Genomic DNA, 16,828 nt, shown 5'->3' with positions numbered 1-16,828 from the left:
GAAGGTGCTTTCGCACGAAAGCTGCCTGGTCGCGGCGTTTCTTTGGGCTCGCGGCGCCGCTAAAGAGAATCGAGGACGAGCACACTGAAAGGTTGTTCGGAAAGAGGGCAAGTCAGTCGCTCTTGCATCACGGCGTACCCGAAGTCGGAGAACAAAATGGTGGCGTCAGGAGCTCCACCTCAATCTAGGGGTGTATAGCGACAGTGCATGGTTCGTCGGGGTCAAAGGACGAAAATGTTTCGATTACGGAGATTTACGTGAATTAAGCTGAAAAATATGCGAAAGGAAAGCGTACGGCCTTGTCGGCTACCATTACAGTCGAAACCCGGATATATCGAACTCGAATGGGATCGCGGAATAGTTAGATATATCAATAATTCGATATATAAAATTAAAAAAAATTATGCACAAATTTTCAAGGGGATTTTACAGCTGATCGTTATACACGATAATTCGTTATATCTGGGTTCGACTGTATACTACCTCTGCTGCATGTAATTGTCGCCTGCTTATAGGCTAGCGACGTTAGCGGTGACGGTATGCCACAGAGACAGGTTTGGCATAAAGCTATACCGCACATCGTCGTCATTGCAACCTCGGCCACGTGACAGCCTTTGCGCATGTTATATAGGCGAACCACGCAGACTCTGGTCTGGAAGGCAGACGCAGCTAACGGTCACCCAAAAAAGCTGTATCGGGATGGCAAGCCGCCTGCTTTGCGAGCTCTGTTGCTTCGTGGCAGATGTATTAAGCTTATTGCAGTGAACGAAATGCCTTTATGACTTTCAAAGGAGCTCCAATACTCGGCGAGCCAAGTCAATTTAGCTTATACAACACTCGCGGGCGATAGGGATGGTATATTTGTATAGTGTGACAACGTAGAGTGGCACTTGTTCCCTTGTTTTCTTGTTCAGTTTACTCCCTGTACCCATCTTTCTGTGCCCTTATCTTCTTCCTCAGAACGCGTCACCCGAAGTGGTCAAAGTCCTGGTCGGCAACAAGTGTGATGCGACGCACGCACGCCAAGTGGAGAAGGACCGGGGAGAGAAGGTGGGGACTCCACTCCTATACCCGATAGTGCCGGATAACAGATCCTCGATAGGTCAGGGTTTGGTCGTTGTATATACTTGATGTCCGACAGACGTTCGCACCCTATGTACATACGGTTTAATGTCGCATATTGAGCAAATGCGAAAGTTGAACACCATCACCTTTGTCTCAGCTGTACGCACCATGATAATATATTTTCTTGTTTTGCTTTTTTTTTTCCCGCCCTCCTCCTTCTAGAGCTTTTCTGTTTCCTATCCTCTTTCCTATGCAGAGTGACATGTTAGGTACGGGCCTACATATGCGCCGGCAGAATTCTCTGCATTTCACTAAAGAGCTTTCTCTCGCTTTTGATAATGATAACGCAACTTATCATTAAAAATGATATTTTTCACGTGTGTTGTACTTCTATAAGTGGTTGGCACTATGCTTAAGTTGACACTAATGGGAAAGTACCAAGTTAATCTAACTGGCATATTGCACGTCTAGAATTGAGATGTGAACGTCTTACCTTCATCGGCTTTGTGCGCCAGAAATAACGCATAAACAAAAAGTGGTTGCCGACGCCACATTGAAATTCTCGCACTTGCACCCCGTGATGTCATAGATGTTCGCATCGCCCTGGCGAACTGATAAAGCTGATTGGTTAATGATATAAAATGATCGGCACGCTGCTTTCGAAAATAAGAGCTTAGGCTACCAACATTTGTCAAGGTTTATTGTACAAATAGGGCCCGAATAACCAAAACAATATTATAATATAAAGTGACAGCACCATGACATATTTGACGTCGCGACGAATTCATCGGTAGCGTAATGTCGGCGCAATACCAGATAAAGGGAATTTGTTAATAAAGATGAGCAATCTTGTTTCGCCAAATAAATGCTGAGAGGGGATTGTAATAAATGTAGGATAGGAATAAACTTTATTTGTCCAACAGTTGTTGCATCTGGCAGTCTAGACTTACTTAGTGTTTATATTTAGTGTTTCTTTGGTGACAACAGCAGTCGATGATTATCGTATAGCACGTACAGCGACAGCCACGTTTCGCTGCTGTCGCTGTACGTGCTATACGATAATCTTCAGCGACAGCCACGTCCCTGTCGCTGAAGGTTGGCAATTGACTGAAGGTTGGCAATCCCGGGAGAAAATAACGCAACTTCTTCGTGCAACCCACGTGTCAGCACTGCGTTATACGGCGCGGACGGCACTTACGAAACCCCGCGCCGAGGAGTCGTTGACACCGGCCGACGCGGATCGATTCGGAGCTAGTTATTGCGAAACTATAACTGTGTACAAAACAACGAGAATGCTCCCCCCCCCCCCCCCCCCCCCCTTCCCCAAACACGCGTTGACATCAATCGCGCGAGGGCAACGCGATATACGGGGCGATACCCGCTCGGGGAGGAAAAAAATGTCACGCTCGCGCGTTCGCGTGTGTTTGCCGTGCTTTTATACGTGCTCGACGCACGCGACTGGCATTCCTGCTCGCTGATATGGGGCACGCACGGTTGGTGATAACGAGGAGCACGTCAGAGAGTTCGGGTCACGGAGGTCTCTGGAGAGGACAAACTAAGAGAAGAGAAAAGAAAAGAAAGGAAAGAAAGAGTGAGTGGGAACGGGCAGTGTGTATATACTTCTGAGTTGATCCTCTATTTCAAGCGCGTGAGGTGAATTGAAAACGATCAAGGTCTTTGGTCTTTTCTCTCGTGTGATAGGACTCGCAGGTATATATGTACACACACTACTGCGAGGCATGGTCGATTGGTGTCATTCCTTAGCCTTGTTCTCGACTTGTCGCAAGTTTTCCTTTCATTTTCTTTCTCTCTTTCCATTTCTTTCGTTTTTTGAAACGTTTCTTTAGATGTTTCGCAGCAATAACGGTAGATCCTGGAAAACAAACGAACAAAAAAAATTATGCGCCTCTACAAACTGCATGAAGCATTTGTAGACCATTTAGATAATCGCAGTATATATAGACTCCGATAAACGTGATACAAGACACACGAAGGGGGAAATGACACACGTACGTGGGGTCGTAAGGGACTCGTCCATTAACATTAAATAAACCTGTTTAAGGAATTGACTTTACACAGGACGGACGCTTCCCTGTACTGCACGCCTCGCTGCTGGGCACGAGGTGGCCAGTCCAACGAGGGAAACGATGCTGCTTAACGTATGAAGCGTCTGTGCGCCCTATCTATACTAGGGCGTATAGATAGGGCGGCTAGGCACGTTCGGCGAGCGCTAAGTTTGAGCCAACGGAACCTGCAGACACGCTCAGTTCAAGGGTGCCGCTGTATCGGTTCGTAATAATAACGTTCGCTAACCCGACGACGGTGCGATATGGACGTGAACTATTTCGACCAATTGGGGTTCATTAACAGGTGCCTGTAAATCTAAATTACTGGGACGTTTATTACATCTCGCCCGAACGAACGATGATGACGAATAGTGTCAATTGAGGAAAAGTAAGGCATTCTATAGGAATGAAATTTTGTTAAGAGTGAAAACACCAGCTATGCGGGTGCTCTGTGCAGTCAACGCTAACGCTCGCCACCGTAGAGTTTCATAAAGAAAATACTTGAGGGAAATTAGGCGCTAATGTCTAGGGGAGTTGCAAGCATTGCAAAGCGGTGCTGGCAGCTTGGAAGTGACGGGTATAGCAACACGGATTTGCCTAAACTGCGTCCTTTTGGCTTCAAACGACTTTGTGGCTTTGCAAATGGACCATGCTCATCAAGATATCGCGTTATAAGTTCTACGATTCGCCATGGTTAACAGCGCGTGCCGAGACTCATTGCCTTCGTGCATTTATACAAAAAGTACGATTGCCTTGAAAATTTTTGCAGGAAAGAAAAATATAAAAGTAAAGCGCAGTAAGTAACGCGACAACAACGTCTCGAGCCACAAGCATGGAATTTATACAAATGCATATACTACCTAATTTCAATGGTAACTGAACGAGCTATAGCGCCCTCTAGTTGCCTTAGTAGTAAACTCTATTACGGTGACTCTATGTTCGCCACTGTCTGTCACGATCATCGTCATCAGCGGAGTATATATGCCTATGCTCACATGTATTCTCTATCCTACACCCTCTCTCCACAATTGGCGCAGATGGCGGAGAGCTTCGACATCCCGTTCTTCGAGTGCAGCTGCAAGCAGAACGTCAACATCCAGGAGGCCTTCGTCACCCTCGCCAGGAAAATCCGCGAGCAGAGGGAGCAGAGGGTGATCATCAGTCCACTAGTACAGAACCCCCTCTTTTGTTTGCTTTTTACTTACTTTTTTGCCTTGGTTATTCTTCTGCTTCGACCTTTGTGTTCCTTCGCCCTGCCTTTGTTTGGTTATTCTGACGTCCCAACGTAATTTGCTGACGTACGCCACTGCATGCTCAGTCTGCCGCGCTATCACCGTGTCTGCGTAATTAAATACATATAGGCGTTGATAATCTTATAACGCAGTGACAAGTGCGCAGATGTACAACTCAGAGGAGAATTTGTGTGGATGTGCCAGTCGATTGTGTTGTCTGACGTGGCTTCAACTGCGTGACGTCAGATCATGGACGCGAACTTCTTTCGACATGGGCGTCTTTCGGAAACTATGTTTTGGAGCGCGGAGTCACAGTGGGTAAGCGCAGTGCGGTTTTGTGAGCGCGGCTCGTGCTGAATCCTTATAATATTGGAACGGTCGGGTACGCGGAGAAGCGCCGGAGATATTAAAAAAAAATCGAAAAAAGATGCTTTGCAGTGGAACATCACAAGTGAAAAGCCCATTTCTACTTAACTGCAATAACGGGTACAAGCCAATTAAAAATGTAGAATAGAGGTTTTTTAATTATTACCCAAAGCGCGAACTTTTGTGGAAAAATGCCAATTGGAAAAATATAGTGTGGGAACAGTATACGCATCCTAAGAGTTGGGTCAGCGAGCACAGAAGATCCTCGCAGAGGGCGTTTGTTACGATGATGAAATAAATGATGGCTTGATGAGATGACTGTTCACGAAATGTGCCCTTGAGTTTACACTATGACAGGTCGAGTTGATCCATGGACAATGAGGCGGCGTCTTCTTGGTAGCCCAGTGTATAATGGCGTTGCGCTGCTCAGTTCGAGGTCGTGGGTTCGAGGGCGAAATGCGAAAAACGCTCGTGTGCTTAGATTTAGGTTTAAAGAAACCCCATGTGGTCAAAATGAATCCGGAGTCCCCCCACTACGGCGTGCCTCATAATCAGACCGAGGTTCTGGCACGTAAAACCCCAGCATTTAATTAATATTTAAGTAATCATAGCTGAGGCCGCACAGCGTTGTCTGCTCTTGCTGAAGGGTGTACACCCGAGAATGCTTTTTTTTTTCCAAGCTATAGCGATGACGTTCAAGAAATTACAATATTTTGTACAGTTCCATGAGTAGATTTGAAACAAAACAAAACAGTACATGCTGTTCGATCAACGTCAATATTTTAACGTCCCCTCCAAGTTTTTTTAGATATTAGACACGGCAAAACGTTTTCGAAACACGGAAGTCGTAAAAGAAAGAAAAGAAGTAAAAAACGAATTTTACTGCTGTCAACGATTCTTCCGTAACACAGCAAAACTCAGACCATCCCCTGTCCTGCAGGAATCAGACTGCATCGAGAATTTTAGCGAAATCTTTTTTTTTTTTTTCACGGTCTCCAAACTCCGAAATTATTTCAGCCTGCTGGGTTTGTGTATATGTGTGGAAGAGAAATCGACGCCTGCACTTTTATATGCATAATTTTCAATTACTCGATCGTATAATAACAATATTAACGACCGTATGAACGGTGATATTTTACGAGGCGCCTCACAAAGCAAATCGTTGAGGAAAGCTGCGCAAAGTATCGCAGCTCAAAGCAGGGGTGGGTCGAGCCTCACTGATCGCTCGCATTGCCTGCGATTTTCGTACCGCATCTGCACAGTTTCCTCAGGGGCGCCAGAGTTATCGCTCGAAACCACCGCAGCAACTCGTTCCACGCGTTAAAAAAAAAGAAAAAAAAAACCTCGATAGGCTCACTTGCTTTGAAGCGCGCACCCGCTATACAAGACTGCTATAAACCGCAAACACGAAAGCTCAGCCAGGGTGGTCTAGCTCGACGTTGCGAAAAAAAAAGGCAGAAACGGCTGGAAAACAGAGGGACCGCTTAGCGCGGCGAAAACAACCGGTAACAGGCAGCCACAAATTCTTGACCGATTACGTACACCCTATATAACAAAGAAAGCCAGAATGGGCTAAGACCGATCGAACAGATCGCTGCCGCCGGCTTGTGCGCGTGTGTGTCTATAGGGGGGGTCTCAATTGTTCACGACAATGAATGTAATCACGAAGCCGGCGGGGCTAATCAGTGCGCGACCTCGGCGACAACGCGTATAACCAGCTGGTTTCCACGTGGCAGCGCCCTAATAGCTGAGCACCGACAGGAACAATTACCGATCAAAGACGCGGGGCGTGACGCCGGGAAAGCCTTGATGGCTGGTCCTCGATAGCTAATGCCTCGACAGGCTGCGACGCGCACACTGCCACTGTTGCTGCTGTAGGACAGCGGCCTCTGTTGCGCGAGTATCGAATTTCTTCGGTGCGGTGTTAGACAGCGCGCGCGACGCACGCTTTCTCGCTCGCTGTTGTACCCCCGAGCTACGAGTGGAACTCGAGGCATGCGTTGGGGGCCTATTAGGGCACCACGCGCGTTCAGCCAAGTTATATACGGCCGCCGTCGCTCCGGGCCAGCGAGCTGTAATTTGTCCCCTGATTGAAAGGCAATATGCTGCTGCTACCGCTGCTTTCCCCGAGATGCCTGCGCACATACATCAAATGACTGGCGCTGGGCGCAGAATGCAATTGGTTGCGAGTGCCACTCGAGATGAAATGCGAATTGGGCGGCAGGCAGGTATTGGCGCATTAAGGCAATTGCGTCAGTTTTGCTTCTTCTTCTTGCGTTCTGTTTGGTTTTGGTTTGCTCGCCTTTCCACGCATGTTGTTCGCTGCCATAATTATGTGCTAGTTTCGTACTCTTCTTTATTGTGTACTTCACTTAGCCCTCGTATTTCAGTCGGATCTACACTAAGTGTTAATCTCCAAGCCACAACGCCTACACGTATTTATAAGTTTGCTTTTTGATCGATTCACTGCAGTGGAGTAGCCAGAAGAGGTATTCCCCTATAACGCTTCGTGAAATTACATATGTGGAGGCAACAACAGAGGGTTGGGAGCTAGCGGGCGATAAAATTCCCCCTTGAAACCAACGCCCGCATAAAGAACAAAACCCCGACCAAACCACGAAATGAAGTCCTGGCTAGCCACTAATTCGTTGACCTTGTTCAATCACGTTATCGGTCATCACGTTTTTGCAGCAGGTACTAATTGGTGCAACACGTAATTACTAATTAGTATTGGAACGCTTACTACAGTCGAGATAATATATAAATGCCTATACAAAGTCGACTTTCGTTGCTTCACGAAAGTCGACTATAAAACGAGAACGCGGAAATAAATGTTGCTCGAATACTAACTCCGCGTTCCTTCTAAGCTTGCCTCGTACCAAATGCGCCTGTCGCCCTTCACCAGTCTTGGGTGTGGTTACGAGAGTGCGGCGAACGTCCTTGTCAAGGATCCACGAGCCAGTTTCAGTTTCGGTGTACCCGGATGTGGATGCGTCATGACGTCATGATACACCGGCTCGCGATCGGCTCCCGCGAGCACAGCCAGAAGAAACGCGTGTAGCACTCTCGTTCACTTCATTATTAGCCACGTCATCGTTCTTAGCCTTATCGCGACATGGCCGAAGTTTCCCAGCGCATCAGACACGGACAGCAATAAATGGAAACTCGCAGCGCTGAATGAAATACACACTCGGCGAGTGATAGAGAGAGAGAGAGATAATAAACTTTAATCAAAAGAGCACGCGAGCTCCTCCGCTCTGCAGTGGGTGGTCCCCTCAGCGATGTCAGTGTATATTAGTTGTCCGTCTCTGGTGTGATGGGAGATTGCACGAATACAGCGCCATCTATAGCACAACGCACAACTTTGGCGTCACACGACGTCAGCAAATTTTGCGGTGTCATGACGTCAAGATAATGTCAATGATGCCAAGTGCAAGATTTTTAGACTAACTGTAGTGTCAAATAAAATTTCTTATTTAGGTGTTCGCCAACCTTAACACTTTGTTAAGCGTCATCTTTTTTTACGTTCGGGAAGTTGAGTGTTTAGAACTTTGAAAATGTGGCTGTCCCATTGATAGAGAGCCTTCCCGTACGTCATCAAGCAAGTGTCGAGTGTCGGTGGGCGCGCCAGCAACAGTACCCCGGTTAGGGTGGCTAGAATTCTAGCCAGCCTAGCCCGTTGTAGTGCCTCGACGCAGGTGCGTGCAGCTCGGGTTGCCAGCTTGAATCCGCGTCAGCAGTTCACGCGACACCCCCGCTTCTCAGTGTTATCGTTCGCTTCGGTGGCGAGGGTTTTCTGGTGGCGCGGTCGCAGTGGCCTCGCTTGTATGAGGAGTTCCTAAAAAGCAGGCGTGGCGCTCTTTTACGTTCAACGCCTGTCTGCCCCGGCCCAAAATATCAGTCGGAAAGATTAAGGCGAGTAAGAAACCACTACTGCTAACAAAGCGTAAGCGTGTTCCCGGGGAGCTTCGCAAAGCAAACAGGCGCGGAATGAGGCGAAAACCAAGAGATGAGAGAGGGGCACGAAAGATCGACCGGCTATTTCGTTTCAGAGTCAGTCAGTAATGCTGCCACTTCAGGTTCCTGTAGTGTACTATACTTGCTGCCTGAACGGCAGCGTTGTTGAGTTATGCACGAACCGCGATATCTTGATACTTCCAGCAGTGTATCCCATCCGCAGTTTCGCGCTTTTCTGGAGCCTTAAAGTGGTGCGCACCTATAACAGGGCGTCGTGTTCGGTTGTTCTTTCGCCACGAACGCTCTAGGATTCACGTATAGTGATATATATTGGAGAAAGTTGGCAGTGAACATGCTGCCGGATCTCTCGACAACGTGAAATAGTTGTGCGAATAAAATGATCTATATCGTGAAGCGCATACTCACACTTATTAAGCAGTGGGCTACCACAGGCAGTATACGGTCACTTTCATGATACTATAAAACTTAAATGGCATTAAACAGAGAGAAATACGTAGCACTCTGCGCCTAGTCTGCGGGCAAGATCCAAAAGAAACAAACTTCATGTCACGATAAACCCAAGAAATAAAATATATACACAACGCAAGGAAACCACCGATAGTCGGGATTAACGTCAGGGAGGCCGCGACGCGGAGTGACCCCGAATGGAACCCTTTCAATTGTGCTGCTGCCCCAGCGCTTGATGACGCCGAGTTTCACCCTGTCCTTCTCTTTCTCTCCCGATCTCTCGCAGCCGGGCAAGTTTGAAGACAGCGACCGCCTGCAGTGGGAGAAAGCCGACCTGAACCAGAACAGGCAGCCGCCGTCGGCGCAGTATCGCTGCAACTGCTGAGTGACGCCCTCCGTGAATACAGCCGTTCTTCCTTTCTCGTCGCCGCCGCCGCCGCCGCAGCGTCACCGATGGCCGACTTAATTTATTTCCGCGCTGCCGCCGCCTGCTGTGTTTTTTCCACTACGTGCTGCAACGCGGACCTTGGACTGACGGACGGACAACGACTCCGAGAGGGAGAGAGGAGAGAGCAACACGGAGGATCAGCTTATCGCTGCGTCGCTCCACAAGTGCAACGACGCCCTTTCGGTTCCCACACTGACGCTATGTACTGTACGCCGCAAGGACGATCCTGCATGGAACACGGAAAGATCTCGGGCCGCGCGGAAACGCGATTGCGCAATCATATGTGCGCGTTTTACGCTTTGCTTCTTTGAGTTCCGTAAGCGGGGAGAAGCCGGCAAAGTCGTGCACATCGTGTGCCCCTGTGTAACATAGCCGAACCCGCTGTAACGAAACTCTGAAGTAAGGGTGTTCGAATGGTCAAAAATCCTAATCGAATATTCGAGGGATACTGGTTTCCAAGGCGAAAACGAGTAGTTTTTCTTTTTTTTTTTCTAAATGCAGAGAAAGCTGCATGGGGTGAAAATACGGCGAAAAGAAAAACTTTGCATTAACAACTATTCGATATGCCTGGAAGTTCATTCAACTGATCAGCTTTAAGGTAATCAATAAGTTAAAGGTTATTACATTTCCTGGTTGGCAAAAGGGAAACTTGCAGCGACCGATGGATGGTATGCGTGTTTGTTTTTCTTCCTTTTTCGTGTTAATTACGCTCTAGCTTATCACCCGCATAGTCGGCTATAATAAATTATTCGGAAAAAGTCGAATATCGTAATCTTGAATCGAATATACCACGATTACAAACATAAGTACTCAATTCGTTTTTGAAAGTTTGGACATTTGCGCACCCTTACTCTGAATTGAGAATCGCGTGGAACATTTCCGACGTGCATTCTACGTGTAGCCAGCGTTCGTCTGTTTCACGTCATGACGTCATGCACGCTGCAATCAGAATTGAAAAAAAAGGAAAGTATTCCGGTGTGGCCGCCGCTTTAATTGACTACCAAATAATACACAATTAAGTCCTTATTATACAAGAACAGACGTGTACACGTTACAGAGAATAGTAACCGATTGCAATTAGAGTTACTTCACTAAAAAATGTAATTGATTACAGTTTCCAATTACAGCCCCATGAAAGTTATTGAGGAATTACTCAAAAGCAATCGGTTACTTCTGCGTTACTTTTCTCCAAACCGTATATTGCACAGATAACGTAAACAGAACGAGCTGGCCTGGCACATTCAGTGTATGCTCTGCAGCCCTTCATACATTGCTTATAATTACTAACAATTGCTTTTATAAAATTTCATCGCTCATTTTCCCTCGTTTTTTTCATGAAGACATCATCAGAGACCCTGAAAACTCGCTTGATGTGCGCACTAGGGAGTAGGGTGGTGGTGTAAGGAACGGAAATCTTACGCACAAGATAGTCGTTACTCAGCATCTGCGTCGTCTGTGAAGCACAGCGCTTCACTGTTGCTCTGGTTTGAAGACGCTCCCGTTCGGACCAATTAAAACCTCTAAAGATCGTCCGCAGCTGATATCCTGACATTAACGTCCTAAGTGGCTGTCGCTATTGAGCCATACCAGCAACGATTCAATTTACCGGCCAACATCTGGTGGTTCGTAATCATGAGGAAACAAAGCTTGATGCACCCCTCCCCCGAAACAAACACTCCTCCACCCCCCTTCAACACACACACCAAGTTTGTCAGAGGGGCTACAGATTGATTTTGATTTCTCTATTCGATGGTATTGGAGATGCTGCAAACTTTCGTCGCCGGCTTTTGGGCAACATTTAATTGTCATACGAGGGGACAGAAATGTCATGAAGTGAGAGAGCAAAAAAAAATTACGAACATTTTAGCCCCTATGGTCTTGAAACCTAAAGACAGTTGCTATACAATGTGCGCAAAAATGTACAGCATCTTAACGTAAGGCTCAAGCAGTAGTACCGGTCATGTGCGCTGTGGATTTTGTATGCTTCTGGCAGAGGCACGCGTGCTTCCGAGTGCATTTGCGCATGAAGAGAACTAGACGTCACGTTCTTCCAAAGGAAGTCTGCGATGTGCGTTTCCTCGCTGAGCCATTAGGTCATGGTTCAAAGGCCTTGGCTCCCTGCTTTAGCCTCTTCCTTTGACGCTTATCCACGGACACGAGTCAGGGAAGGAAGTTGGCCTTGGCGTTGTGTTCGTAAGAAGCGGAATGACAGTTTGAGTTAGGCCGCGCATAACTCTGTAATCATTCGGCGCTCTTCACCTCTGGTCACAACGAGCCTCCTTTGCGGCGCAGCATATGCATCGACGTGGTTTAAGTGTTCTCAATAGATCATAATGGACTACACCACGCGCGCTGCTGAGTGTCTGTGCATGGTCTCTACCGAGCATTATGATTACTGTGCAGTAACATTTAGAAGATTAATAGCAGAAGGCACAAGAACGAAATAGTATATGTCGAATATGTAGACGGTTGTACATGCCGAACATGGAAGACATGGTTCAGTCGCACTTGGTTCACGGCACATGGTTCAGTCGATCAATCGCTTCCCTCAGGCAAGACTTATAAATCGAAAGTGTTCGCTCCCCAGGCGTCTTCACTGAATGTTGTTCCTTGCAAGATATTATGAGGTATTTGGTTCTGCATCCACTCATCCACTGTGCACGCTGGCATAGTTTCCTTGTCAGCAGAAAACAAGATTTCTGGCGTACAACTGTGGGTCGGTCAGCTTGGAATTCGTAATCACCAACGGACAGGCAAATCGCACGAAAACGAAACGATCACGCACAGAATTTTATAACAAAGCAAATGGCATTGCATGACATAGGCAATCAAATCATCAGCACGCGATAGGGACCCGGTTGCCTCGAAGAGTACGCGAGAAGGCTGTCTGTAGCCCACACACTTGTTTGTAGGCGCTACAACGCCAATGAGATGAAGGGAGCCACACCCCGTTTTGCGCTAACATCCACCCTCGTTCGTGCACCCTCTGCAATTACAATTGGCCGACCGAAGCAGAACAGTGAAAGCCTGCAGGCTGAAGCAGAGCTATGGCAGCGCGTTCGGCGCGCAACATTGCCGCCATCACCGCTTAGCAGGCCCCGCAAAAGTAGTTGATAACATTGCGCTCCCGGCTCAAGTATAAGCATGGCCAATCATTGCGACGCTCCACGTCAAAGTGGTCGGAGGGACAGTAGTCACTGCTAACGCGAGCCGACAACTGTCTAAGTAATCAACGAGCGACTTCGAGTACTCGCAAGTAATGCATATGACTGGCCTTGTCGCGACTCCGCAGAATAGTTGTTGTTGAAAGCGTTATACTTAACCGGAGGACGGCGCAGCTGTGCCACACGAAATACAACGTGACGCTGACAATGTGTACCGTATAGTTTGTTATATACCTGATGTTTTTGGTGTGGACCATTTCTTGTACAAAGTGTGATACTGTTTGCGTACAATACGACTGAAAAAAAATAATAACAAGAAACGATGTGTTCACCGAGCCGCGAGCCCATGTTGAAGACTCCCAGTGATGGTGTATGGACCGCATTCGCGAGCACAGCGAATTCGCTGGGCCCGGGATAGTCAAAGATTGTACATACGTTTGCGAATTCATTTACGAGATTTGCTTGACGAAATAGGCGATTCGTGTTTTCCAGGCACATATTCTGCTTTCTAATGATATTGCAAGTAAAATAAAACTGAAACTGGACTGAGCTTTAGCTACGCTAAAAGTGTTGCTTTGATACTGTGCCAAGAGCCCGTATTGTTAGTCTTTTCCCGATGGCTGTTCCTTAACAACGAGCGTGGACTGACGAGGAGACAAGGTGACTTTGAAGCCAGGTTAGCGAGCTTTTACGACGTAGGTGCGAAGCTCCGCTCGTTAAAATAGCTTTAAAGGAACCTTTTTAAATATGGGAGCAGACTAATCCTACGGCCTCTTGCAAAGCGCGTTAGCCTTGTAATTCTTGGTACAATCGTGAACTAAGCCGTAACGCAACTTCTATTTACCTCGCCACGTTTGGTGGTGTTCACTGTGACGCTAAGCACCACTAAGCGCTGGTCTGTTCGCAGGGAGTTTAAAATACAAGTAAAAAGGGTGCTATAGTGCACTATGTAGGCGCACATGTTTTTATCTTTTCGTGCTAAAACAAGTAGTGAACTTGCCGTAGTATGCACTGCATGCTGGAAGGTACGACATTGTTAACTCTCACTTTATAATCGACCTGTTTTTTAAAAGAAAATCCGTGCATGCAGAAAAAAAAAATAAAAAGGCTTGCCGGATAAAATTCTGACTCTTTATTGCGCCACCGACAATGCACGATGTAAGTGCTTGAGTATAAGGTAAATGAACTCGCTTTCTCATGTGTAAAGATGCTGTCGTTCATGCCGAAGCAACTTCCACAGTATAGTGGAAAACTAAAAACGTTTTACTTTACCAAATGACTGTATAGCATTCTATATTGTGGAACACTTTCTATTTGTCATATGTTTCTTTATAACCTTTGGAGCATAGCACTTGTTCCAGAGTATGTCTGATAACATCAATTCTGTCTTTTGCTGTTGACCTAGCGAGTAAAATCTTTGTTACGGCTGCTCCAAGTTTAGAGAGAACATGGTGCCAGCGCATTTTTATTTCTTTCCCTCTGTGTGATTTAGTTATTCTGTTTGCAACATTTATTACTGGTTGTACCAGTGAGCTGAAATTCAATGTGATCTCTCGGTTGAATAAAGAATTCAATACGTGCAACAATCGATGGACTTTGTATGTGTCACTTCAGGTCGTCATGCCAGGCGGTCGCAAAATTTTTTTCCAGCTGCGTTTGAATGTTGGAAAACTGCACCACTGACAGCCCAGGATTTGTTAAATACACAAGTCTCTGCAGATAGGTTACGACGGAGTCGATAGGTTGCGCTGTCGCATTACCAATGCGCATTCTCATCGTATCAATATTCGCAGATATCGCATTGTCTCTTTTGTATCCCCCGGTGGCCGTGCCAGTACGTCTGGTCCCATTGAAAATCGCAACTTCATACACAAAAAAACATTGACATGGGCATATCTTGCATGTACATGTGGTATCTTGCATACATGTGGGTATGAGCCACATGTGACGTGTTTCGTTTGGCTCCTGCTTTTTGCTCATTTTTCGAATGTTTATTGAGTGTGTGTCCTTGAACTTCCTACATTTTTTGGATCCGTGAGGTCAAGAGGAATACGCCGATACCAGACTTTTATGGGTGGGTGGACTTTTGTGACTTTTACTGCCGTTTTTCTATGAACCCCGACGTGACTGTGTGTTGACCCTAACCGCGTTAGGGTTAGGCATCGCTCGCCCGCCTCTTCTTTTCCACGGACTTCGTGATGATGGACTGTGAGGTGGAGGGGGAGATTTTAACTCCTGAGGACTTTACTAAAGACTCCGGGTGGCAGCTCGTTGCCGCCAGACGTTCAACGAGAAGGAGAAACGCGGCCGCCAACCAGACTCGCGCCGAGGTGGTCGAAGTTCAGCCTAACGCCGGTTCCAACGCTCGGTGCCGCCCCGACCACGCGGGCATTAAAAGCAAGATTATTCGAGGGGGCAGGATGCCTCCGCTGCCCAAGGAGGAGGCAAAGATCATCGTGCGGCCTAGGGGAGGTCTATGTATCAGCAAGGTGGGACCTACTGCGGTTGCCGACGCCATATGGCAGGCTGCCGGACTCGATTCGGCGACACGGGACACCGACACGATGTGTCCCAACTTTCAACAAAATATAATGGTGATCAGCACACCCAACAGAAACAACGCTGCACGCTATGTCGGTATCTCGGGCATCTCCGTCGCCGATCGACGCTTTGAGGTGAGCGCTTACGAGGCCGCCCCCCACTCCACGTGCAAGGGCGTCATCCGCGGCATCTCCCTCAGCGACGGGCCTGTGATGATCGACAAAAAGCTCGTCAATCCAAGAAACCCCACGGTGCTCGGCGCCAAAAGAATCAAGAACACCGGCACCGTGGTGGTTCTGTTCGACGGTTACAAGGTGCCCAATTTTGTCTCGTACGGCGGCATTATCGTCAAGTGCACTTTATTTCGCAAGCAAATGGACGTGTGTTACAGCTGCGGCAGACTCGGGCACCGCTCCGACGTCTGCCCTTCGCCCAACGAAGCCATCTGCAGGGGATGCGGAGAAGCAAACCCCGACGCTCAGCATAGGTGCGATCCCAAATGCAAGCTCTGCGGAGGCGACCACCTTACGGCCGCCCAGGAGTGTAAACAAAAATTCCAGATGCCGTATCTCGTCAGGCGCAGACGGAGGGAACGCTCCCGCGCCCTCAACGACGCGAATCAAGCCCGGCAAGCATCGCCTCAACACCGATCTGGCCGCAGCCGCTCCCGGTCCAGGGAGAGATCCAGGTCTCGTGGACGCACCAGGAGCCGCACCGTCTCCAGGTCCAGGTCGGGATCCCGGGTCCGATACAAATCTAGGTCCAGATCCGGTTCCAGGGGCCGCCAAGGTTCCAGAGCCCAGCCATCATCCGGACCTCAGTCCGCCTCCACAGGCTGCGGGAGACAACCGACCCTCGTTTGGGCCGATCTGGTGCGTCCCAAGCCCGGCGCCAATACGGGGGCCGCTCCGGCACCTCGTAACGACCCGCCTCCAGAGCAAGCTAGGGACTCGGAAGTCATTCGCTTACGCAAAGAGAACGACGACCTCAAGAACACGATCAATAGGCTCGTTAAAGAAATGGCGGAGATCAAGAAACTTGTTTCGAATGCGTCGGGTAACGATGCGGCAGTCAGGGCCTCCGAGACTCCAATCCCAGCTCCGGTAGACTGTACTGCAACGTCCTCAAAACGCAGGGCAGTCGTAAATCAAACATGCGAATCGGGAGTGTTGTCCGCAGAAGTCAGCGAGATTAAGCAAACTCTCACTGCGCTGGCAGACAGCCTCAAACAGGTCGCCCCTAGCGTTACTTTCCTCACCGACAGCGTTCGCCAAATTCAGGTTGCGCTCAGGGACCCCAAAAGGGGCCTCGGAGCTCTCGCAGATCGCATTGACGCCATTGAAGCGTGAATGGCTTCATCCGCCACCGTCGTTCAACCGCTGCTGAGGGAAGCTAGACTTAAGTATCCCACCAGCGCTCCGACAGAAGGTCACATTCTTTGCGCAGCCCTAACTGCCCCGTTAGGTGGTTGTCCGTCCGGTCAGCCCAATAATGGATAGATCAAAAGAGAGTTTTCGCATT

At 48.1% G+C, this 16,828-nt stretch overlaps 1 protein-coding gene across 2 annotated transcripts in view; it reads left to right on the top strand.

The window, feature by feature from the left end:
* LOC119455779 (ras-related protein Rab-8A-like) overlaps window positions 1-14,356 on the top strand; it is a 100,508-nt gene extending 86,152 nt beyond the window's left edge. Inside the window, exons 5-7 of one of the 2 annotated variants that reach the window (XM_037717242.2) lie at window positions 961-1,050; window positions 4,169-4,282; window positions 9,441-14,356. In XM_037717242.2, coding sequence (XP_037573170.1) covers window positions 961-1,050; window positions 4,169-4,282; window positions 9,441-9,539 — 303 coding nt within the window. In that variant the 3' untranslated portion in view covers window positions 9,540-14,356. Of the gene's footprint in view, window positions 1-960; window positions 1,051-4,168; window positions 4,301-9,440 lie in introns of both variants that reach the window. The other variant, XM_037717241.2, reaches the window with a different exon arrangement.
* Window positions 14,357-16,828: the final 2,472 nt, after the last annotated feature.

Source organism: Dermacentor silvarum, chromosome 6, assembly GCF_013339745.2.
Source record: "Dermacentor silvarum isolate Dsil-2018 chromosome 6, BIME_Dsil_1.4, whole genome shotgun sequence".
NCBI classification, from domain to species: Eukaryota; Metazoa; Arthropoda; class Arachnida; order Ixodida; family Ixodidae; genus Dermacentor; species Dermacentor silvarum.
Note: the sequence above shows the minus strand (reverse complement) of the source record. Positions and strands in the feature narration are given on the sequence as shown.